Source organism: Brassica napus, chromosome C8 (genome assembly GCF_020379485.1).
Source record: "Brassica napus cultivar Da-Ae chromosome C8, Da-Ae, whole genome shotgun sequence".
Lineage (NCBI taxonomy): Eukaryota > Viridiplantae > Streptophyta > Magnoliopsida > Brassicales > Brassicaceae > Brassica > Brassica napus.
In genome coordinates, this window is record NC_063451.1 from 28,659,360 (window position 1) to 28,682,591 (window position 23,232).

The 23,232-nt window shown below is 36.9% G+C and overlaps 4 protein-coding genes and 1 non-coding gene across 6 annotated transcripts; 4 read left to right on the top strand and 1 right to left on the bottom strand.

Moving 5' to 3' along the window:
• The first annotated feature begins 312 nt into the window (after positions 1-312).
• Positions 313-4,655, top strand: LOC106358574 (lipoxygenase 3, chloroplastic). The gene is made up of 8 exons (XM_013798395.3): positions 313-832; positions 973-1,253; positions 1,494-1,731; positions 2,002-2,331; positions 2,711-2,904; positions 3,033-3,334; positions 3,438-3,704; positions 3,817-4,655. The coding sequence occupies exons 1-8, from the start codon at positions 442-444 to the stop codon at positions 4,571-4,573; spliced, it is 2,760 nt and encodes a 919-aa protein (XP_013653849.2). The 5' UTR covers positions 313-441; the 3' UTR covers positions 4,574-4,655.
• Positions 4,656-5,365: 710 nt separating this feature from the next.
• Positions 5,366-7,146, top strand: LOC106356584 (2-hydroxy-6-oxo-6-phenylhexa-2,4-dienoate hydrolase). Of its 2 annotated transcripts, XM_013796315.3 has the most exons (4): positions 5,366-6,179; positions 6,309-6,398; positions 6,741-6,808; positions 6,958-7,146. In XM_013796315.3, exons 1-4 carry the CDS (start codon positions 5,451-5,453, stop codon positions 7,067-7,069), a joined length of 999 nt encoding a protein of 332 aa, XP_013651769.2. In that variant the 5' UTR covers positions 5,366-5,450; the 3' UTR covers positions 7,070-7,146. The 2 variants fall into 2 exon arrangements, with proteins under 2 accessions (XP_013651769.2, XP_013651770.2); XM_013796316.3 differs by lacking the exon at positions 6,741-6,808.
• A 715-nt stretch (positions 7,147-7,861) lies between these two features.
• On the top strand, positions 7,862-9,007 carry LOC125591716. The gene is made up of 4 exons (XM_048766430.1): positions 7,862-8,041; positions 8,171-8,260; positions 8,603-8,670; positions 8,819-9,007. The coding sequence occupies exons 1-4, from the start codon at positions 7,898-7,900 to the stop codon at positions 8,928-8,930; spliced, it is 414 nt and encodes a 137-aa protein (XP_048622387.1). The 5' UTR covers positions 7,862-7,897; the 3' UTR covers positions 8,931-9,007.
• A 2,599-nt stretch (positions 9,008-11,606) lies between these two features.
• Positions 11,607-13,067, top strand: LOC106355396. Its single transcript, XM_022708684.2, has one exon. The coding sequence runs from the start codon at positions 11,607-11,609 to the stop codon at positions 13,065-13,067; it is 1,461 nt and encodes a 486-aa protein (XP_022564405.2).
• Positions 13,068-21,310: 8,243 nt separating this feature from the next.
• Positions 21,311-21,417, bottom strand: LOC125592057. The gene has a single exon (XR_007327907.1). It is a non-coding gene; the product is annotated as a small nucleolar RNA R71 (small nucleolar RNA).
• Between the last annotated feature and the right edge of the window lie 1,815 nt (positions 21,418-23,232).

Consider the following 23,232-nt stretch of genomic DNA (forward strand, 5'->3'; position numbering starts at 1 on the left):
CACGCTGATACATGGTAATATCTTTTATCTCATGTCATAACATACGTTTTCTAACATTTAAAAGAGAGACATTTATTATGATATCATTAAAAATGTAAACATCGCAACAATACGAGTAGTCAAACTAATCACTTTGAAAACTATATTGTTGACAAAAAAAAAATCTAGCTTAAGTGAATATGTTTTGAGAGTTCACATTTTCAGAAAAATAATAAAACTAAAACATGACTTTGCGTAGACAATAGTCCAATGAACCAAAAAACGTGTGGACGGCAAAGAGTTCCTTCTCTATATATACATCTCTTTCACTTGCCGATTATTAGTAAGCAGAACGTACAAACAACTAATAAACTCTCAACAACTTCTTCTTCTTCGCCAACACTATACAACAAAACAGCTCAAGGTTCATTCAATTCGATACTAATTGATTACACCATCGTGATGGCCTTAGTTAAAGAGATAATGGGTCATCCTCTGATATCAGGAAGGCCGTCACTTGTTTTCTCGGCTTCTCATTTCAAGAAGAAGACACAGACAACGCAATTCTCGATCAAGCCTTTTGATCGGAGACCAAACACGTCCAAATCCGGCGTCGTTTCCGCCATTAGTGAAGATTTAGTAAAAACGCTGCGTTTTAGCACAACAACCGGAGACAGAAAGAGCGAGGAGGAGGAGAAAGCGGCGGTGAAATTCAAAGTGAGAGCTGTTGTTACAGTGAGGAACAAGAACAAGGAGGATTTTAAGGAGACTCTTTTTAAGCACTTGGATGCTTTTGGTGACAAGATCGGTCGGAACATCGTCTTGGAGCTTATTAGCACCGAACTTGATCCAAGTAAGTCACTTACTTTTTTATTTTTTTATAACTCGGTTACAGAACAGAGCACTCAGGAAAACTTTCTAAAAATAGAAAAATTTAAAAATCGTGTAATTAAAAATGGATCATCTCAAATATCCAATCTTTGCTCCAAACAGAAACGAATTTGCCGAAGAAGAGCAATGCAGCGGTGTTAAAGGATTGGTCAGAGAAATCGAAAACCAAGGCGGAGAGGGTTCATTACACGGCGGAGTTCACAGTCGACGCAGCGTTTGGCACGCCGGGAGCCATCACCATCATGAATAAACACCAGAAAGAGTTTTTTCTAGAGTGCATAACCATCGAAGGTTTCGCACTTGGCCCTGTTCACTTTCCATGCAACTCTTGGGTTCAGTCCCAAAATGATCACCCTGAGAAACGAATCTTCTTCACTAATCAGGTAATTGATTAAAATATCTGACTGATACATAATTAATTACGGTCCCAGACAATTTAAGTCACGTCATTTTCGATCTCCAACGAATTAATTACATATACTAATCAGTTTCAAAATCTTCTACAATATTCATGTCTGGTGGGTCCATATAATAATACTTATTAGCCAGCTTTCAACTATATTCCCATAAATAATATGTGGTTATAAATTATTAAAAATCAAGTTATGTTAATTTGTGTGCAGCCGTTTTTGCCGAGTGAGACACCTGAAGGATTAAGAAAACTAAGGGGGAAAGAGTTGAAGAATCTAAGAGGAGATGGGACTGGAGTCAGGAAGTTATCAGACAGAATCTATGACTTTAATGTCTACAACGATCTTGGAAATCCCGACAAGTCATATGAACTCTCTCGTCCGAAGCTCGGTGGCAGAGAGAGGCCTTACCCTAGACGGTGTCGCACTGGTCGCCAGCCAACTGATACCGGTACAATTCATAACAACATTCTTAAAAACAATATCTCTAATAGTATATGTTTTTGGGTGTTATGAAATCAAGCGGATCCTGAAATTTTGAGACGATAAACAAGTCAGTAAGGATTTTTATTTTTTTAAAATTAAAAAATCGGAGAGATTCATTTTTATAAATTGACTCCAATTTTTTTGAAGTTTTAGAACCAATGTTTCATTTGGTTTGCATGTCCATGATTGGTTTTGTGAAAATATGTATCTGATGTTTTATCTGCATCGTTGGCAGATAATGAAGCGGAGAGCCGAGTGGAAAAGCCATTACCTATGTACGTGCCACGAGACGAGCAATTTGAAGAGACTAAGCAGGATACTTTCGCCGCAGGGAGGTTAAAAGCGGTGTTACACCACCTTGTTCCGTCGCTTAAAGCTAGTATTTTAGCTGATGACTTTTCTGACTTTGGAGAGATTGATGATCTCTACAAAGAAGGCTTGCTACTCAAGTTAGGGTTTCAAGATGAGATCTTTAACAAGTTCCCTTTGCCTAAGGGCATCGTTAATACCCTCCAAGAATCTTCGAAAGGACTCCTCAAATACGACACTCCGAAAATATTATCGAGTAAGCTCACTTAATTCATAAAATTCTTTAACATCAAATTTTGATTTTAATAAAAAGGTTGTTTTTAATAGAAAATGAACTTTAATATTTTGTGGCGATTGTTGGTCTTTGATAATTGGGACCATTATGAAGTGTTATCGTCCTACCAAAAAGTAAGAAATAATCATTTTAGTTGAAAAGGAGGAATAAAAAAGAGTACGTACATAAGCAAACATATGTTTCACGTGCTTTTCTTAACTCGTTATAACGCTCGTGCTAGTAATAGTATTAGTTTGTGAATAAACAAAAGCGCGTTTGCCTTTCATTAATTCAAAATCATAAAACATGCTTAGTACATCAGCGTTATTAACTAATTGACTTTTTTGTAAAATGAACGCAGAGGATAAAAACGCATGGCTACGAGATGACGAGTTCGCACGTCAAGCCATAGCTGGAATCAATCCAGTCAACATTGAGAGAGTCAAGACTTTCCCACCCGTCAGTAATCTAGACCCCGAAATATACGGTCCACAACACTCCGCTCTCACTTCCGACCACATCATCGGACATCTTGACGGCTTGTCCGTTCAACAAGTACGTTTTATACTATAAACAAATCCAAATTAAGCCCTTTCTCAAAAAAAAAAAAAAAAAAAACAAATCCAAATTACTCGAATAATTACTAAATGTGAAATTTGATCAACTAATTTTTTATTCTTCAGGCGCTGGAAGAGAACAGATTGTTTATGTTGGATTACCACGACATATTCTTACCGTTCCTGGACCGGATCAATGCGCTCGACGGACGCAAAGCATATGCTACTCGAACCATATTCTTCTTGACTCGTCTCGGAACACTTAAGCCCGTAGCCATCGAGCTGAGCCTCCCTTCCCATGGCCCGAACCACCGATCCAAACGAGTTGTTACACCTCCTGTCGATGCAACCTCTAACTGGGTGTGGCAGCTCGCTAAAGCACATGTTAGCTCTAACGATGCTGGAGTCCACCAACTTGTCAACCACTGGTTAGTACTCAAAACACATTGAGTTATTAAACATTTATTTAACAAGTTGTTAATAATAAATATAGGACTGACATGTTTTTATCCTTCTTTTGATGTTGTAAAGGTTACGAACACATGCATGCTTGGAACCGTTTATAATAGCTGCACATAGGCAATTAAGCGCTATGCATCCGATATTTAAACTATTGGATCCACACATGAGGTACACGTTGGAGATCAATGCACTGGCTAGACAATCATTGATCAGTGCAGACGGTGTGATTGAAGGAGGTTTCACTGCTGGCCAATACGGTTTGGAAATGAGCTCCGCAGCATACAAAAGTAGTTGGCGGTTCGATATGGAAGGCCTCCCTGCCGATCTCATTCGCAGGTATTGTATAAACTTTTTTAGACATATACTAGTCTTGATTATGTCAGACACAAATATACGTTTTTATTGTATGATATCTAATATCGATCGTTTTATTTTGTTTTTTTTTCAGAGGAATGGCAGTTCCAGACCCAACACAACCACATGGACTTAAACTCCTGATCGAAGACTATCCATATGCGAACGACGGTCTTTTAATATGGTCCGCAATCCAAACATGGGTCCGAACTTACGTGGAACGTTACTATCCAAACTCGAACTCAATCCAGACAGACTCGGAACTCCAATCATGGTACTCCGAGTCAATCAACGTAGGCCATGCAGATCTACGCGAAGCCGAGTGGTGGCCAAAGTTAGACACCGTGGACGACCTAGTCTCCATCCTCACCACACTAGTCTGGCTCGCCTCCGCTCAACACGCCGCTCTCAACTTCGGACAGTATCCGTATGGAGGTTACGTCCCAAACCGACCTCCGCTGATGCGACGGTTAATCCCTGACGAGTCGGATCCGGAGTACGCAAGTTTTATCTCGGATCCAGAGAAATTTTATTTTTCGTCCATGCCGAGTTTGTTGCAAACGTCGAAGTTTATGGCGGTGGTTGATACTTTGTCAACGCATTCGCCTGATGAGGAGTATATAGGGGAGAGACAACAACCGTCCACTTGGACCGGAGATGCGGAGATTGTTGATGCGTTTTATGGATTTGCGGCGGAGATTGGACGGATTGAAAAAGAGATTGAGAAAAGAAACAGTGATCCTAGCCGTAGAAACAGGTGTGGAGCTGGAGTTTTGCCTTACGAGTTGTTGGTTCCTAGTTCTGAGCCAGGTGTTACGTGCAGAGGTGTACCTAATAGTGTATCGATATAGAATGAGATTAAATATAGGAGAAAACGTAGAAATCTGTTATTATATGATTTTTGAAAATGAAATAAAATATATAATTGGTACATTTGAATTTTGCAGATATGTTTTCGAAGCTAGATTTAAATTCATGTTCATAATATTTTGAAATATATTCAGACAATGGATTTGTGCATGTCAGGTTAATTATAGCCAAAGAAGACCATAAAATATATGAAAACTGAAAATTAAAAATACCATATGCTTATCGTTGCGACGATGGATCATGATTTGGGCTCATTTTATAGATAACTTCAAAGTGACTCCTCCCTTTCAAATTGGATCATGGAGATCTCGATTGCTCAACTTAAATTTTTCAAAAAAAACTACTTCAAAGTGGCTCTGTTTCAACTTTAAGTTGGACCTGAAATTTGGCATGGCTTCTTGGGTTCTAACCTAACTTGGGTCACAAACTATCTCCTCATACGTATAAAAAATATATTTGTACCTTTTCATCAGGGAAATTAAGGCAGATCGAGATATACACTAAAGGGCCAAGACAAGGTTTGTTCTTATGGTTTTAACCTAATCTGATATCAGGAGAACATTTCATTGGTATACATACGAACCTTAAGTTGGGTAGAAAAATCGAACGTACAAAAAAGCTATTGTGTCTGGTTGATTCTGATCCAATGATGCAGAGTCATCAACTTAATTAGAGTTATCAGACCAGAAGCCAACAACCTCAATCGAGCTGAGCTTGTTAGTGACGTAGAGAAGACGACAAATAAACTACATATATAAGTACAATTGTACATAAGTCCATGTGTGGACCAATTGTACATAAGCACTCGATCTCTCACTGTCTCACACCATACCACACCACTTCCTATGAACTAAAAAGATGGCGTCCATGAAACACGTTCTTCTCTTTAGTCGTTACCTCACCATCGCTCTCACTCTCTTCCAAAGCCTAATCTCTTGTTTCTTCAATTTTCCGATACTAATCAAGATCGCCGATTCGTTCTTATCTCTGTATTTCCTGGTCTTCTGCGATCTCCGACCCGTAACGGTCGATCTAGACGACGGAGAAACCACCGTCCATTTCTGGATCTCCGGCCACCGAAGAATCTCACGTCCTAATCTCGTCATGCTCCACGGTTACGGAGGAAACTCCAAATGGCAATTCGTCCATCAAGTCTCCGATCTCTCGAAGTCCTTTAACCTATTCATCCCCGATTTGGTGTTCTTCGGGAAATCCTACACGAAGAATGCAGATCGGAGCGTTGAGATTCAGGCGAGGAGCATCGCCGGAGGGCTGAAGAAACTAGGCTGCGACGGAACGGGAAGGGGGAGGATCTCGGTGTACTCGATTAGCTACGGTGGATTCGTGGCGTATAAAATGGCCGAGATGTGGCCGGAGATGATGGAGAAGTTGGTGATCGTGAGCAGTGGAGTGGGATTTACACAGCAGCAGAAGACGGCGGAGATGAGAAAACACGGGGGAGACTGTTCGAAGATGCTTGTTCCGAAAACTCCAGTGGATCTACGGATGTTGGTTAAGATCTCTACCAACACCGGTTTAACATTCGTCCATTGGATACCAGATTTTATCCTCTCCCAATTCATAGCTGTAAAGTTTCTCTTTTTCCTGTTATTTAGGAATATTCTTCTTCCATAAATTCTTATTTTTACTAATGAACCAAATGCTTGAAAGTCAGACATAAAGTAATCTTTGATTAACTTGTTATGTCTATTATAGGTAATGTATGAGAATAATCGGCAGGAGCTTCTTGAATTAGCTAAAAACTTGCTGGAAAGAGAAGAAGCAGAGTTGCATGTAATATCACAGGTAATAAATCTTTACTGAATCAATAATCAAAATTAACATTAGTGATGTAGCTACTTTTTTTTTTAATAAGAAAACCAGTAATGATAAACTTTAGCATCACGATAAATATTAATTATGAGTAGGCATGATGGATAGTTGATGCTTGACAGAAATAAATTAATTTACATTTTGTATTGTCTGCCAGTAAATTAGTATACATATTCTGGATAGTGGAAACACTATTCTTGTTTGTTTTCACTTTACTTTTGTTTATAGAAAGACTATATGGATCAAGATTCTATTACTCGAATCTTACAAATAAACAAGAACAAACTTGGTCACTAATTTCATATTATAATTCAGAAAACGTTAATTGTTTGGGGAGACAAGGATAAGGTATTTCCATTGGAGCATGGTTATCGGCTGCAAAGGTAAACGCATTATTGAATCATATAGCCGTTGAGAGGCATGAATCAAAAAACAATTTTATATAATTCGTCGGGAAGTTAGTTTGTGTAATTTAATCATATTTGTTTTAACAAAAAAAAAATTAATCATATTTGTATATACCTTTTCGCAGGCATCTGCAAAATTCAAGATTAGAGATAATCAAAGAAACTGGACATGCTGTTAATGTTGAAGCACCAAGTACTCTTAATAATTTGATTACTTCGTTTGTCTTAAGCGTTTGATCTTTTATTTTCTATATCTATCTCTACCAACTATCTATATCTCACTTGGTTTTATATATTTTTTGTTATCGTTTAAACATCAAATGCATCAAAATCAGGAAAACATACATGAAAGTCATTGAATTACTTAAACTTTCAGTCTTTTTAAAAAAGGGAAAAACTAATATTACAAAGAGAAGAAAAAAACAAAAATCCACTAAGGATGAAAAAAAGAAAATAATAAGTCCACCTATTGAAAAACTATCGTCCATTTGTTTGCCTATAAAACCTTTAAATTATATAATACATACAATTTGACTAGACTCCCTGTGACTTCAATCTTAATGTATGACTAGATCTCGATCTGTGCAACCGCGCAAGTTTTTGTTTTCATTTATTTATATATATTTTTACATTAAATATATTGTTTTAAAGTTTTACATGTATTTGTATCTTCTTCTATATATATATTCGGATTATTATTTCATTATTAAAATCGTAACTATATATATAAAGATTAGTAAAATATTGTTTTATTGTCATATTTAAAGATATTGTAACATTTCACAAATTTAGAAAGTTCTTAAAAAATTAAACTTTTTGCTTCGTAGATTTATATTATCGAGTAAATAATTAATCATTTAGTTTTTGTTTCATTTTTAAAATAAACTATATAATTTAAAATTTGTTTTCATTGGTTTAAGGTAGTAAAGATTAATCATTGTTAGATAATATAATTTTTGTTATTTAAAAAAAAAATCTTTATAATTTTAAAAGTTAACATCGACAAATATTTAAATATTTAACAGCAGTGGAGTGGGATTTACACAGCAGCAGAAGACGGCGGAGATGAGAAAACACGGGGGAGACTGTTCGAAGATGCTTGTTCCGAAAACTCCTATGGATCTACGGATGTTGGTTAAGATCTCTACCAACACCGGTTTAACATTCGTCCATTGGATACCAGATTTTATCCTCTCCCAATTCATAGCTGTAAAGTTTCTCTTTTTCCTGTTATTTAGGAATATTCTTCTTCCATAAATTCTTATTTTTACTAATGAACCAAATGCTTGAAAGTCAGACATAAAGTAATCTTTGATTAACTTGTTATGTCTATTATAGGTAATGTATGAGAATAATCGGCAGGAGCTTCTTGAATTAGCTAAAAACTTGCTGGAAAGAGAAGAAGCAGAGTTGCATGTAATATCACAGGTAATAAATCTTTACTGAATCAATAATCAAAATTAACATTAGTGATGTAGCTACTTTTTTTTTTAATAAGAAAACCAGTAATGATAAACTTTAGCATCACGATAAATATTAATTATGAGTAGGCATGATGGATAGTTGATGCTTGACAGAAATAAATTAATTTACATTTTGTATTGTCTGCCAGTAAATTAGTATACATATTCTGGATAGTGGAAACACTATTCTTGTTTGTTTTCACTTTACTTTTGTTTATAGAAAGACTATATGGATCAAGATTCTATTACTCGAATCTTACAAATAAACAAGAACAAACTTGGTCACTAATTTCATATTATAATTCAGAAAACGTTAATTGTTTGGGGAGACAAGGATAAGGTATTTCCATTGGAGCATGGTTATCGGCTGCAAAGGTAAACGCATTATTGAATCATATAGCCGTTGAGAGGCATGAATCAAAAAACAATTTTATATAATTCGTCGGGAAGTTAGTTTGTGTAATTTAATCATATTTGTTTTAACAAAAAAAAATTAATCATATTTGTATATACCTTTTCGCAGGCATCTGCAAAATTCAAGATTAGAGATAATCAAAGAAACTGGACATGCTGTTAATGTTGAAGCACCAAGTACTCTTAATAATTTGATTACTTCGTTTGTCTTAAGCGTTTGATCTTTTATTTTCTATATCTATCTCTACCAACTATCTATATCTCACTTGGTTTTATATATTTTTTGTTATCGTTTAAACATCAAATGCATCAAAATCAGGAAAACATACATGAAAGTCATTGAATTACTTAAACTTTCAGTCTTTTTAAAAAAGGGAAAAACTAATATTACAAAGAGAAGAAAAAAAACAAAAATCCACTAAGGATGAAAAAAAGAAAATAATAAGTCCACCTATTGAAAAACTATCGTCCATTTGTTTGCCTATAAAACCTTTAAATTATATAATACATACAATTTGACTAGACTCCCTGTGACTTCAATCTTAATGTATGACTAGATCTCGATCCGTGCAACCGCGCAAGTTTTTGTTTTCATTTATTTATATATATTTTTACATTAAATATATTGTTTTAAAGTTTTACATGTATTTGTATCTTCTTCTATATATATATTCGGATTATTATTTCATTATTAAAATCGTAACTATATATATAAAGATTAGTAAAATATTGTTTTATTGTCATATTTAAAGATATTGTAACATTTCACAAATTTAGAAAGTTCTTAAAAAATTAAACTTTTTGCTTCGTAGATTTATATTATCGAGTAAATAATTAAACATTTAGTTTTTGTTTAATTTTTAAAATAAACTATATAATTTAAAATTTGTTTTCATTGGTTTAAGGTAGTAAAGATTAATCATTGTTAGATAATATGATTTTTGTTATTTAAAAAAAAAATCTTTATAATTTTAAAAGTTAACATCGACAAATATTTAAATATTTAACATATGGAGGTATATTATTACAACATTAAATTATATCTATTTAATTTATATTATCTATAAATCCAATGGATCATCTATTCCTTAAATCCAATTATTGATAATCCAATAAAAATTTCTGATAGGCCCAACATTTAAATGAATGTAACATGATTTTCTAGGAATAGGTCCATTAGGTCTATTTTTTTAAAAATCACACATTAATCAAAATTGTGACTTCTGTTTTAATATATAAGAGTTAGCTACTGTGGATTTGTGGCATACAAAATTGCCGAGACTTGACGAAGACAATGGAGAAATTGGTGATCGTAAGCAGTGAAATGAGATTTACACATCAGTAGAAGACGACAGAGATGAGAAAACATGGCGGAAATTGTTTTAAGGTGCTTGTTCCAAAAACTCTGATGGATCTACATGTGTTGGTTAAGATCTTAACGAACACCGGTTTAACATTTGTCAATTGGGTAACAAAGTTTATCCTCCTTAACCAAGCGCTTGTGGTCGAGTGGCGCAAGGCGAATTCGTTGGTCCTAAGGGCTGCGGGTTCGATCCTCCCCTCAGATATGCCCAAGTGTTTGGCCAGGCAATTGGGTATCTAATTCCCATAGTAACAAATGGGCTGCCTCGCGCCGAGGGGTTAGTCCCCTGGGGGTTGAGATCCCTCCAGGTTAATCAAAAAAAAAAAAAAAAAAAAAACAAAGTTTATCCTCTAAGTTTTCTTTCTCTATTTATTTACCAATCTGCTCACATAGTACATATTAACTATTGAACCAAATATTTGAAAGTGGACATAAGTGATCCTTAATTAACTTGTTATGTCTATTATAGGTAATGTATGAGAAAATCAAACATGAGTTCTTGAATTAGCTAAGAATTTGTTGGAAAGAAAAGAAGCAAAGTTGCCAATAATATCTAATAAATCGTTACTAAATCAACTAACCTTCAAAATCAAAATAATATTAGTGATTTAGCTATCGTTTTTAATAAACATCACTGATGATAGATTGTAGCATTAAAGATAAATATTAATGAGTAGGCATGATGTACAACCAGTGTTTTGAAACCCGACCCGGACCCGCGGTTGAACCGGTAAATCCAGTGACCCAATATAAATCCGGTTTGGGTTTTGAGAAAAACTCAATATTTAAAAACCCGCAAAAACCCACAAAAATCCGCTAAAACCCGGAACCCGATACCGGTTGAACCGTTGGTTGAACCAATGGATAAATTTTTTTAAAGGTAATTATGTTTTTAAATTATGTTTTATATTCTAAATTTCCAATTAATAAGTTAGGTTTTATTGTGGTCTTCCTCTTCCTCGACCTCTACCGACTCTGTATCTTTTTTTTTTTTTTTTTTGCTTTTTGATTATTTTGTTAATCATAAATATCTCTTACTACGTTTTAGGTGTTGTAAGTTGTAAGTTCTACTATGTTTTCCATTCTTTGCTGATTCACGAATGATTATTTTATCTCTTTGTTTTACATGTTTCTAACTAAATATGTTTTGTTTTGTCGTGAATGAAAGTCACTGCTTTTATTCTAATAATTTATGCAACACCATATGACTTGGATCATGTTCTGCCGTGACTTTTCGTGTGTATATTGTTTTCTCGTTAATCACAATATGATGTGTCATGTTCTGTTTGTTCTGTGCAACTATATGTTTCAGTTACGTCATATGAAATTATTTAAACTTTGTGTACGATTTTTGCAGGCAATGGAAACAGAACATGAGGAAAACTATGATGAAATAGCTGCTACAAACCATTCAATCAGAGGAAAAAAAGATATTGCATGGTCCTATGTGACACAGTCAAAAGATTCAAGAGGAAAACAGGTTTTGGAATGTGAATATTGTCACAAAAAAAAATTAGGAGGTGGCATTAATCGGATGAAACACCATCTTGCTGGTATGAAAGGGGATACGGATGCGTGTACGAAGGTTCCGTCAGATGTGCGATATAAGCTTCTGCAGTCACTGAAGGAAACTGAGAGCAAGAAGAGGAAAAATATTCAGTTAGATGATTCTAACTTAGATGGTACTCCAGTTCAAGATGTTGAAGATGTTGATACTGATGATATCATAGTTGATAGTGGCCCAAGTCAAAAGAGAAAACAAGGTGTTGACTTACACGCATATTTCAAAAGAGGTGTCCATGATCCCACTCCACCTACTATAAAGGCATGCATGCAAAGTAAAGAGAGAATTCATGATGTGAACATGTCGGTTGCTTTGTGGTTCTATGACGCTTGTATTCCAATGAATGCTGTGAATTCTCCATTTTTCCAGCCTATGATAAACAAGGTAGCAAATATGGGTCATGGATATGCAGGTCCTACATATCATGCTTTGCGTGTTGGATTATTGTGTGATGCTAAGTTGCAAGTTTCTTTGATCGTTGATAAGTTCAGAAGTACGTGGGCTGCTACTGGTTGTACTCTTATGGCAGATGGATGGAAAGACACTAGACACAGACCACTAGTCAATTTTCTAGTTTATTGTCCTAAAGGAATTACATTTCTCAAGTCAGTTGATATTTCAGATATCTGTGGAAGTGTTGAGAATTTATGCAACTTGTTTGCTGATGTTGTTGGTATGATTGGTCCAGAGAATGTGGTTCATCTAGTGACTGATAGTGCGCCAAACTACAAAGCTGCAGGAAGGCTTCTTTCTGAAAAGTTTCCCACCATTGCTTGGTCTCCATGTGCAGCTCATTGCATTAATCTGATTTTAGAAGATGTGGGAAAACTTCCAATGGTTCATGATTTAAAGAAGCGTATGTCTAAGGTAACCATTTTTGTTTACAACCACAAGTGGCCTTTAAGTTTTTTAAGGAAAAGACCTGGCTGGAGAGAGATCATCCGTCCTGGAGAAACTCGTTTTGCTACCAGTTTCATTGCTCTACAAAGCCTTTATCAGCATAAAGATGATCTACAAGCTTTGGTTACAAGTACAGATCCAGAGTTCAAGAAGCTTTCTAAAACAAGGGAAGTGAAATCGATAGTCTTGGATGAGAGAGCATGGAACAATTGCTTGATAATTGTCAAGATTATGACTCCTATCATTCGTTTGTTGCGTATATGTGATGCTGATGAGAAGCCATCTCTGCCCTATGTATATGAAGGGATGTATCTAGCAAGACTAGGTATTAAGAAGATGTTCGATAAGAAGCCTCTATACCAGCCTTATACAGACATCATTGATAAAAGATGGGATCGTATGTTGCGGCGTCATCTTCATGCTGCTGCGTATTATTTGAACCCAAGTTTCATATATAGTGAAGATACATTTTCTGACAAGCCTGAGATTATGGGTGGGTTAATGAGCATATTTGAAAAGGAAACAGAGTAAAACAAAGCTTGTTCAGGAGCTTAGGCCATGCGCATTAGAGGTTTAAAAGAGAGGATCACACGTTTTACGAGGAAAAAAAAATATTAAAAAAAGCAAAAGCGATGAACTCGGTTCTTCTCGCCTCTCCTGCGTGATACCCTCTCTCTTAAAGTTCATCACTGTAGCACGGGCCCCACGACACGTGGCGGCCCGCGATTGGTCAATTTTTGTTTTTTTTTTTTTAAAAAAAATCAAAAAAAAAAGAAAAAATTTAATAATAAAAAATTAAGAAGATGAACCCCAAAGGGGGGTTCACTGGTGCTCTTGCTCTTAATTAGGGTATACAGAGAACGTGAGGGTAGTTTCTCTCGAGACATGGCACTAACTTGCAGCAAAACCTCTCAACCAGGTAACTTTTAACTTGACTTGTTATTTTTTTTAGAGTATTCTGATATGTATATGAATGTTTAGATGAATCGTGGGAGGTATTTTGGATCATCTGCTCCAACTTTGCAAAAGTTAGCAATGCGAATTCTTAGTCAAACTGCTTCTTCATCTGGTTGTGAACGTAATTGGTCAGTATTTGAGAGAATTCATACCAAGAAAAGAAATAGACTTGAGCATCAACGACTAAACGATCTCGTATACGTACACTACAATTTACGTTTGCAAGAAAGGAGAGTAAGTTATTTTTTACTTTTTTATTATACTTAGTTTATAACAAGTCATTACATTTTTATTTTTTAACTTACGGATCAAAAAGAATAAGATCGTATGATCCTGTGGATTATGAATCTATCGACAAAACAGAGTTTTGGATTGTTGAAGAAGAAGAACCTGGCGAGCTTGATTATAATGAATTAGAGAATGCTCTTGCTGAAGAATATCCCAAAGATGATGAAGTGACAAACTCAGAAAATCTTGTTGGTAAGTTTTAAAACTTATATTAAACTTTCTGATTTTTATCATACATAATACTAACTACACTAGTTTATTTGTAAATTTTAGATTTTGACGAAGATTTCACTATGCCACCTGAAGAAGATGAAGTGAACAATGGTAGAGAGAACCAAACTTAGTTGATGTGTTTTAGTGTTAGTTTATTTTTATTATTGACAATTTATTACAATGATGTTTTACTTTTGGTTTATTTTGGATTGAAGTTTAATTTATTATTCACATTAGACATTTAAATATTTATGAAAGTTTATTCACTATTATATTATGCTTTAAAAAATATTTTTAGAAAATATTTAACTTTACTTTCTAGATTTTTATTTTCACAGGTAATATATTATTATATAATAAAATTAATCCATCTATTAACCCGCGGTTCGTCCGCGGTCGACCCAATGACCCAGTGACCCGGTAAGTCGTCCGGTTCAGTGTCCGGGTCGGGTTTCAAAACATTGTGTACAACTGATACTTTATAGAAATAAATTAATTTACTTTTTGTATTGTCTACGAGTAAAGTATACATATTATTTAGAGCGGAAACACAATTATTGTTTGTTTGTCTTCACTTTTCTTTTGGTATAAACTTTCAATCTTCAAGAGAAGGTAAAAACTAATATTACAAAGAGAAATAAAAAAAACCCATTAAGATGAAATAATAATAATTAGAAAGTCCAACTATTGAAAAATGAACTTTGATCAATTTGTTTGCCTATACATTTTATAAATTATATATAATACATACAATTGGACTTGACTCTTTGTGACTTCAATCTTAATGTATGTTATTGTATATATGTCAATTCCTGAAATCTAGAAAAGAAAAGTTGAGTAATGTTACCATAAGTATTTCTGTTTGTTTTGAGATCTTTTTTTGTGAGTTATAAGTTAAAACATGTTGACTAAATTCCGGCAATCCCCCTTTTGAGTGAAAATTTCATTAATGCATTTCAATCATCTTGTTATTATTTTAATCAATCATTCATCTTGTTATTATTTTAATCAAAATATTGTATAATGACATCCTTTTCTTATATCCAAAAAGTTTGATTTAGTAGAGTTATTGAGTTGCACAACATGTGAACCAAAGACTGATGAAAATTCTGTCGAACCACCATGTGTTTGCTATAGGAGCAGGAGCAGTGTTGTGGTTAATGACCTGTGTAGAAGTTGATCAGTTTAATGTTTGTAGATTGGATACCAGATTTTATCCTCTCCCAATTTCATTGCTGTAAAGTTTCTCTTTTTCTGTTATTTAGGAATATTTTTCCATAAATTGTTATTTTGACTAATGAACCAAATGTTTGAAAGTGGACATAAGTAATATTTGATTAACTTGTTATGTCTATTATAGGTAATGTATGAGAAAAATCGGCAGGAGCTTCTTGAATTAGCTAAAAACTTGCTGGAAAAAGAAGAAGCAGAGTTACATGTAATAATATCACAGGTAATAAATCTTTACTGAATCAATAATCAAAATTAACATTAGTGATGTAGCTACTTTTTTTAATAAGAAAACCAGTAATGATAAACTTTAGCATCAAGATAAATATTAATGAGCAGGTATTATGGATAGCTGATACTTTACAGAAATAAATTAATTTACATTTTGTATTGTCTGCGAGTAAATTAGTATACTTATTCTGGATAGTGGAAACACTATTCTTGTTTGTTTTCACTTTACTTTTTTTATAGAAGAGTATATGGATCAAGATTCTATTACTCGAATCTTACGAATAAACAAGAACAAACTTGGTCACTATTTTTTTTTTTTTTTTTTTGAATGTTAAATTTTAATTAATCCAAAAAAACCAGATGTTTACATATTTACAATGCTACATATGTAAGAAATTTTTTACTTTTTTCTTAATCTATACTCATCTATGAACTTGCATCTGATCTTGTTGAGAACCAGAAACTGAGCCCATTCTCCATCCTTACGTCTCCCATTTGCTGAACTGAATCAAGTCTGTTTCTAAAGTTTTTCTCCATAATTCTTATTAGTGTTGCTGTATTCAAAAGCTTCTCTCCATGTCTTCTTCCATTTCTTTCTCTCCATATCCCATGTACAATTGTTCGAAATGTATACCTCAGTGTGAACTGCTGGAGAATTTTCTGATTTGTGGAGATCAATGCCACTATTTCCCTCCAGCTTCTTGTATACTCATTACCCATCACTCCTCTTGCAAGATTCTCCCAAATCTCTAGTATCTGCAATCAAAGAACAGATGGTCTCTAGTTTCCACCAGTTCATCACACAATGAGCAAGCTGTGTTCACAGATCCTCCCCATCTCATCATCCTATCTCCTGTTGATAGCCTATTGTGAATGGCTATCCATGTAATGAATGCATATCTTGGAGTCACATATCTGAACCAAACTCCTCTACTCCAAGTGCATTCAGCGCTTCTTGCTCTCAACATTTCCCAAGTCGACTTTGTTGAGAACTTACTTTTGAATTTATCATCACTGACTCTCCACATACCAACATCCTCCTCACTCGAAGCTTTTTCTTTCCATTTTTCTATCTCATCCTCAACTCTATTTAGTAACTCCAGTCTATGTCTCCTTCGGCGATGGTTAGCTGCATCCTCCACCATTGCATACTTCCCCAGACCCATATCAATATAACCTCTCGTTCCAATAACATCCAGGAGACACCCCAAAGAAGACCATTTATCATGCCAAAATGAAGCTGATTTTCCATTCTTCACTTGTACTTGATAAAATTGTTTTGCCATCTCTCGATACTTCAAGATTTTCCCCCACATCCATGAACCCGTCTGCGTGTTTCTTTTACTGTCCAAAGAGAACCTTTACGAATTAGATAAACCTGAATCCATCTCACCCATAACGAGTTCTTTGAAGCTAAAATTCTCCATATAAGTTTCAGAACACACACATTATTCATCTCCTTTAAGGCTCTGATTCCCAAACCACCTTCCTCCTTTGGTCTACATACATCTACCCAAGCAATCTTAGCTTTCTTCGTATTCAAAGACGGCCCAGACCATAAGAAAGCTGAACAAAGTTTTTCTATTTCCTTAAGACAAGATGCAGGAAGTCGAAAAGCAGCTAGCCAGAAGTTCGCCAAGCTTGTTATTACTGACTGAATTAGCTGTAATCTCCCAGCAAAGGAAAGAAACCTCCCCGTCCAAGAGCTAATTCGTGATCTAATTTTCTCAATGAGAGGCAAATAGTCACCTACAGTCATCCTCTGTGTTAGCAGGGGAAGCCCTAAGTACCTTACTGGAAGCTGTCCAGAATCAAATGGAAATGCTGAGATATCTTCCATGTGTTGCTGAGTAACTCCGGCCATATAGAGAGTCGATTTCTCTAGGTTGATTTTGAGCCCCGACGCCTTTTCAAAACCCTTAAAGACCGCAAGAATACCCTCTAGTGACCTCTTAATCCCATCTGCGAAGACCATTAAGTCATCAGCAAAGCACAAATGTGTCAAGCCGATGTTTTGACATCTCGGATGATACCCAAAGCTTCTCTGTTCTGCTGCTTCATCGATCATCTTGGATAGCACATTCATACTTATGACGAATAGATATGGAGACAAAGAGCATCCCTGCCTAAGCCCTCTTGTGCTCTGAAAGTATCCAGCGAGTTCTCCATTGACTTGAACAGAAAAAGATGTTGTACTGATGCAGAGATTAATCCAATGTATGAATTTTTCTGGGAAATCCAAAGCCTTCATTGTGTTGAGCAGAAAAGACCATTGCACTGAATCAAATGCTTTTGAAATATCATTCTTCATGGCACATCGAGAAGACACTGATTCTTTGTGGTAATATTTGACCAGTTCTGTAGCCAACGACAAATTCTCCATCAGCAGCCTGTCACTAATGAAAGCGGATTGGTTCCAAGCAATGATCTTTTGCAAAACTCCTTTAAGCCTATTTGCAATGATCTTAGAAATTGTCTTGTAGAGAACATTACAACAAGAAATTGGCCGATAATCTCTCATTACCTCTGCCTTCTCTTTCTTAGGTATCAAAGCTAGGATCGTTGAGTTTAGGCCTTTTGGTAGGAAACCCTTCAAGAAGAATGATTGCACTGCCACTGTAACATCCTTCCCAATAATCTCCCATGCATCCTTGAAGAACTCGCTAGTATATCCATCTGGCCCTGGTGATTTATCATTGGGCATATTGAATATCACCTTCTTCACTTCTTCTTCTGTAACTTCTCTTTGTAACCTTTCCTTCTCCAGCTCACTACAACTATAATTCAATAATCCTTTTAACCGCTCCACAGATATCCCTTCATAATCGAGTGGCTGATGGGTAAGAAACTCCTCAAAATACCTCTCAGCTTCAACTTTAATTCCCTCTCCAGTAATCGTTAAACCATCCTGATCTTTTAACTCGTGAATAGCGTTTCTTACTTCTCTTAACTTTGCCGCATTGTGAAAAGCCTTTGTGTTTTGATCCCCCACTCTAAGCCAATGTAGTTTTGACCTCTGCTTAAAGAACTTCTCTTCTATATCAGCCAGAACCTGCCATCTTTCCATTGCCCTTGTTTCCTCCTTTATATTTTCCACTGTTGGATTCTCCATTGTTTCCTTTTGCTTCTTACATAGATTGTCAAAAGCTTCCCTTGTTCTTCTTGGCAAATCTCCCAGCTTTCTCTTGCTAAGAATTCTCAGTGGCTGTTTTAACGCTTTGAGTTTCTTTGTGAGCTTAAATATTGCCGTAGTTGAGTGAAATAACAACACTGTTTCATCCCACTGCTCCTTTATTACTTGGCGAAACTCATGCATCTTTCCAATGACATTCGTGAACTTAAAAGGCTTCCTCTTCCTTTCCTCCTCCATCTGAATTTGAGTTCTACTTCTTAGATGATACGAGCATCCACCTGATTCGAAAACACTGTATGATTGCGTGAATTTATGCAGCCATATATCATTCACCATTACTCTGTCAAGTTTCTTGTTTATAGGCCCCTCCTCTCTTCTGTTGCACCAGGTAAATAAAGGCCCATGTGCACTTATATCTGACAAGCATCAATGCCTTGCTACCCTTTGAAAATCTCTCATACCATTCGATACACTTGGGTCCCCATCATACCCAGAGTGTTCACTTCCTTCAAGCATTTCATTAAAATCACCCATGATAATCCAAGGTTTATTTCTAAACATTGGAGAATCATGATGATTACATATATCATCCCACAGCTCCTTCCTCTCTGATATCTTGCATATTTCCATTATCTTATCCATTCATCCATGTGCATTTTGATCATATAGACTAGGATTTAGTCATGTTTAGGTTACATTTTGCATACATGAGTCTCTATCAGGTGTTGGAGTGCCACATGGAGTTCTTGGGGCTATTTGGATGCATTTGGAGCTCAAAGGAGGTGAAATATGTGATCATTGGACGAGCAGAGCAGGGGAGCGAGGTTCCGCAGCGACGTCATGAGGTCGTTCCAAAGCACCTCTCAGAGCGACCTAGCTGGAGCGACCCCGTGAAGTCGCTCGCCATACTCACCCCGTGAAGTCGCTTGCGTTCTCGTCACTCCGAACAGTCTTAGATGACCCTGGAGCGACCTCTCAGAGCGACCTATCAAGGTCGCTCCCGATCCAGAGCGACCCGTTGGAGCGACACTCCAAAGTCGCTCGGGACCTCTCGCCCGGAGACACCAAAAATCGGCCCTGGAGCGACCTTCCGGAGCGACACCTGCAAGTCGCTCCGCGTTATTTTGCTGCCGAAAATCATGACTTCTCAAGGACCTTTTTGCAATTTATTTTGGACGTTTTACATTTCTAAAACCTATGTTTTAAACATCTTTTGTAGCCACCAGGCAGATTATTTTTTGATCTATTGAGAAATACACAAAAACTCTCTTGAGAAGTTCATCTCTTGAATTTTGATTGTTATGTTCTTGTGTTATTGTTGATTTCTTATCTATTTCTCTAAATGATTAATCTGAAATCCAATATGGGTTTAAGAGGAATCATGGAGATTAGTGAGCAATCACCTTTTGAATTCATGGGTTAGGGAAATTAAGGGTGATTAGGTTAGTTCTAGGATGTTTTAGTGTAGATCATTCTTGTTCCTTGCTAGTAGAGTATTCCTAATGCATCTTCTGAGTTGACCACTCAAAAGTTGATCAATAGGCATTTTTCCACCCGAAAGGTGTTTGATGAAATGCCTGAGACAACTCTCCTAGGCTTTTAGTATACTTTGCCAAAGACATTTGTTGTTAAAGATGCTAAGATAGCTAATAGACTTGTTAGTAATGATTGCTTTTATATTATTCAACCAAAGACATTTGATGTTTGAGATATGTTAGCAAATGAGCATTCATCTAGACATAGAGCTTGTTTAGAATTGTGTCTAGGCTTAAGGTTGATAGTTTGATTGATCGTTTGCCATCCTTAGTTCGATACTTGATCACCCAAGGTCTAATCCCTATGCCCATGAGTTCTCTTTTCCCTTAGTCAAGAAAGTATCATTCTGTTATTGCTTTCTACTTTTAGTCATAGCTTAAAACCCATCTAAATCATTGGTTGCACTTAGATTAAATGAGTACTTGCATTCTCAGTGCTTTGATATCCCTCAGAACTGGTTCGACAACCACTATACTACAACATTTGTCTTAGGAGCCTTGAAAACTCCTAACACCCAAATTGGCGCCGTTGCCAAATTCTGAGTAGATTGAACATTGAGATTTAGTCACTTACTTGAGACTAAGTCATTTTTATTTTCTTTTGTTACTGATTCTTCTTCTTCACCTACCTTTAACTTTCAGGTGTATGAACTTGAGGAGCAGGGGTCCATCAAACCTAGTTCCAATAGTAGCAGACATCAGAGCTTTCGAGAGGGAGTGTGCTAGAGCTAGAAGAGAAGAAGAACAACAAGCCCACTTGCAGAGATTGGATATTGATATGGCAGATCCACCGCATGGGGCAGAACACCAACCGCGGGCAGCTCGACCCATTGGTACTTATGACCAGCCCAACATTCTTGGTCATAGACTAGGAATCCGAGCACCGGCTGTGGCAGCCAACAACTTTGAGGTCAAGTCAGGACTCCTCAACGTGATCGAGAACAACAAATATCATGGCTTGGCTTTAGAGGACCCATTCGATCACTTGGACAGGTTCGACAGCTACTGTGGGTTGTCAAAAACCAATGGTGTGTCAGAGGATGCCTTAAAGCTGAAGTTATTCCCTTTCTCTTTGGGGGATAAGGCACGTCAGTGGGAGAAGTCTTTTACCCAGCTACTCTATCACTACTTGGGATGAGTGCAAGAGAGCATTCTTGGAGAAATTCTTCTCATCCTCAAGAACTGCTAAGCTGAGAAATGAGATCTCCAGTTTCCAACAGAAGAACTTGGAAGGCTTCAGTGAAGCCTGGGAGAGATTCAAGGGCTACCAAGCTCAATGCCCACACCATGGTTTCTCTAAGGAGAGCTTGCTGAGCACATTCTACCGTGGTGCTCTTCCTAAGTACAGGGCCAGACTGGATACAGCTAGCAATGGGTTTTTCTTGGGGAGAACTGAGGAAGATTCAGAGGAGCTGGTTGACAACATGGTAAAGAGTGATGCAGTCTACAGTGGAGACCACGACAAAAACAGCCGAACAGATGATAAGCAGACGAGGAAGGAGTTGAAAGCTCTACAGGATAAGATAGACATCCTCCTTGCTGATAAAGCCACACAAGAGCAGCTGCACTTTGTTGGTAACCCAAGCCAAGAGACACCACCTGTTGTCCATGAGGTTGAGGGTTTGGAAGGTCAGGAAGAGCTGTGTTTCATCAACAACAATGGTAGCTGGTACAAAAAAGAGCCCAACTTTTAGTACAACAACTACCAACAGAAATCCTACCCCAACAACCAACAGAGTGGTTATCCGCCTCGAAACAACCAGCAAGGCAGCTATCAACCTCATCAAAACCCCTCATCTGGTTCCTCTGCTCCTCAAGAGAGCAGCACTGACACCCTGCTGAAACAAATCTTGGAGTCTCAGACTAGAAGTGAGAAGCATGTTGGTTATGAGTTGAAAAACCTTCATTCCAAGATTGATGGGAGCTACAATGAGCTCAACAACAAGTTCTCACATCTTGCTTCTACAGTCAAGAATTTAGAGAATCAGTTTGCTTCCATGAACACTCACCAGACTCGCCAGCAAGGATCTCTACCTGGAAAATCTGACCAAAACCCCAAGGAGGCCAAAGCTATCACCCTTAGGAGTGGTAAGCAGTTACCTCCTACAACCCTCACCAGGGATGCTGAGAAACTAGGTGAAGAGGTGGCCATCAACTTAGATGATGAAGTGGTGATTGTTGATGAGAAAATCAATGATGAAATCTTGGAGAAGATTGTGGAAGCCAAGGGTAAAGGAAAGGTTGGGGAAGCGAAGAAAACAGTGAAAGATGGTGAAGTTCTTGCTCCAGCAAGTGAGAATTCTTTTGTTCCTCCTCCCTATGAACCCAAACTACCATTCCCTGGTAGATTCAAGAGGCAGCTGCTAGAGAAGTACAAGGCTTTGTTTGACAAGCAAATGAGTGAAGCTCAGGTTGCAATGCCCATCATCGATGCTTTCATGTTGATTCCTCAATACAACAAGTTCCTGAAAGATGTTGTAGCTGCAAAGAAGAAGGAAATGGAAAGCATGATGATTCTTACCCATGAGTGCAGTGCCATCATCCAAAGGCTTGATGTTCCAGAGAAGTTAGAGGATCCAGGATGCTTCACACTACCTTGTGCTCTTGGACCTATGGTATTTGAGAAATGTCTCTGCGATTTGGGAGCTAGTGTCAGCGTGATGCCTTTGTCTGTTGCAAAGAAGCTTGGATTCACTCAGTACAAGAAGTGTAAACTCTCTCTGGTGTTAGCTGATCGTTCAGTGAAGTACCCTGTGGGCATCTTAGAGGACCTACCTGTGAAGATTGGAAATATGAGATACCTACAGATTTTGTGGTGCTTGAGATGGGTGAGGAGGCTCAAGACCCATTGATTCTTGGAAGGCCATTCTTAGCTACAGCAGGAGCAATTGTTAAGGTGAAAGAGGCACGATTGATCTCCATTTGGGTAAAGGGCATGTTCTCCACTTTGACATCAAAGAGAAAATGAAGAAACCAACTGTGTTCGGGCAAGCCTTCTACATTGAAGAGATGGGCACTCTTGCTGATGAGCACCTTGAAGAGTTACCACCTGAGGACGACGAGGAGGGAGCATCTCCCTCTACTCATTCCCCATAGAAGGTAACCCACT

What these genes read in the sequence shown, in the direction of transcription:
- LOC106358574 (XM_013798395.3), top strand. Translation starts at nt 442, where the DNA reads ATGGCCTTAGTTAAAGAGATAATGGGTCATCCTCTGATATCAGGAAGG. An exon ending in ACGGCTTGTCCGTTCAACAA is followed by an intron (nt 2,905 to 3,032) that starts GTACGTTTTATA and finishes TTTATTCTTCAG; the next exon opens with GCGCTGGAAGAGAACAGATT. An exon ending in CCTGCCGATCTCATTCGCAG is followed by an intron (nt 3,705 to 3,816) that starts GTATTGTATAAA and finishes TTTTTTTTTCAG; the next exon opens with AGGAATGGCAGTTCCAGACC.
- LOC106356584 (XM_013796315.3), top strand. Translation starts at nt 5,451, where the DNA reads ATGGCGTCCATGAAACACGTTCTTCTCTTTAGTCGTTACCTCACCATC. An exon ending in AGTTGCATGTAATATCACAG is followed by an intron (nt 6,399 to 6,740) that starts GTAATAAATCTT and finishes ATTATAATTCAG; the next exon opens with AAAACGTTAATTGTTTGGGG. An exon ending in CATGGTTATCGGCTGCAAAG is followed by an intron (nt 6,809 to 6,957) that starts GTAAACGCATTA and finishes ACCTTTTCGCAG; the next exon opens with GCATCTGCAAAATTCAAGAT.
- LOC125591716 (XM_048766430.1), top strand. Translation starts at nt 7,898, where the DNA reads ATGAGAAAACACGGGGGAGACTGTTCGAAGATGCTTGTTCCGAAAACT. An exon ending in TCCTCTCCCAATTCATAGCT is followed by an intron (nt 8,042 to 8,170) that starts GTAAAGTTTCTC and finishes TGTCTATTATAG; the next exon opens with GTAATGTATGAGAATAATCG. An exon ending in CATGGTTATCGGCTGCAAAG is followed by an intron (nt 8,671 to 8,818) that starts GTAAACGCATTA and finishes ACCTTTTCGCAG; the next exon opens with GCATCTGCAAAATTCAAGAT.
- LOC106355396 (XM_022708684.2), top strand. Translation starts at nt 11,607, where the DNA reads ATGAAACACCATCTTGCTGGTATGAAAGGGGATACGGATGCGTGTACG.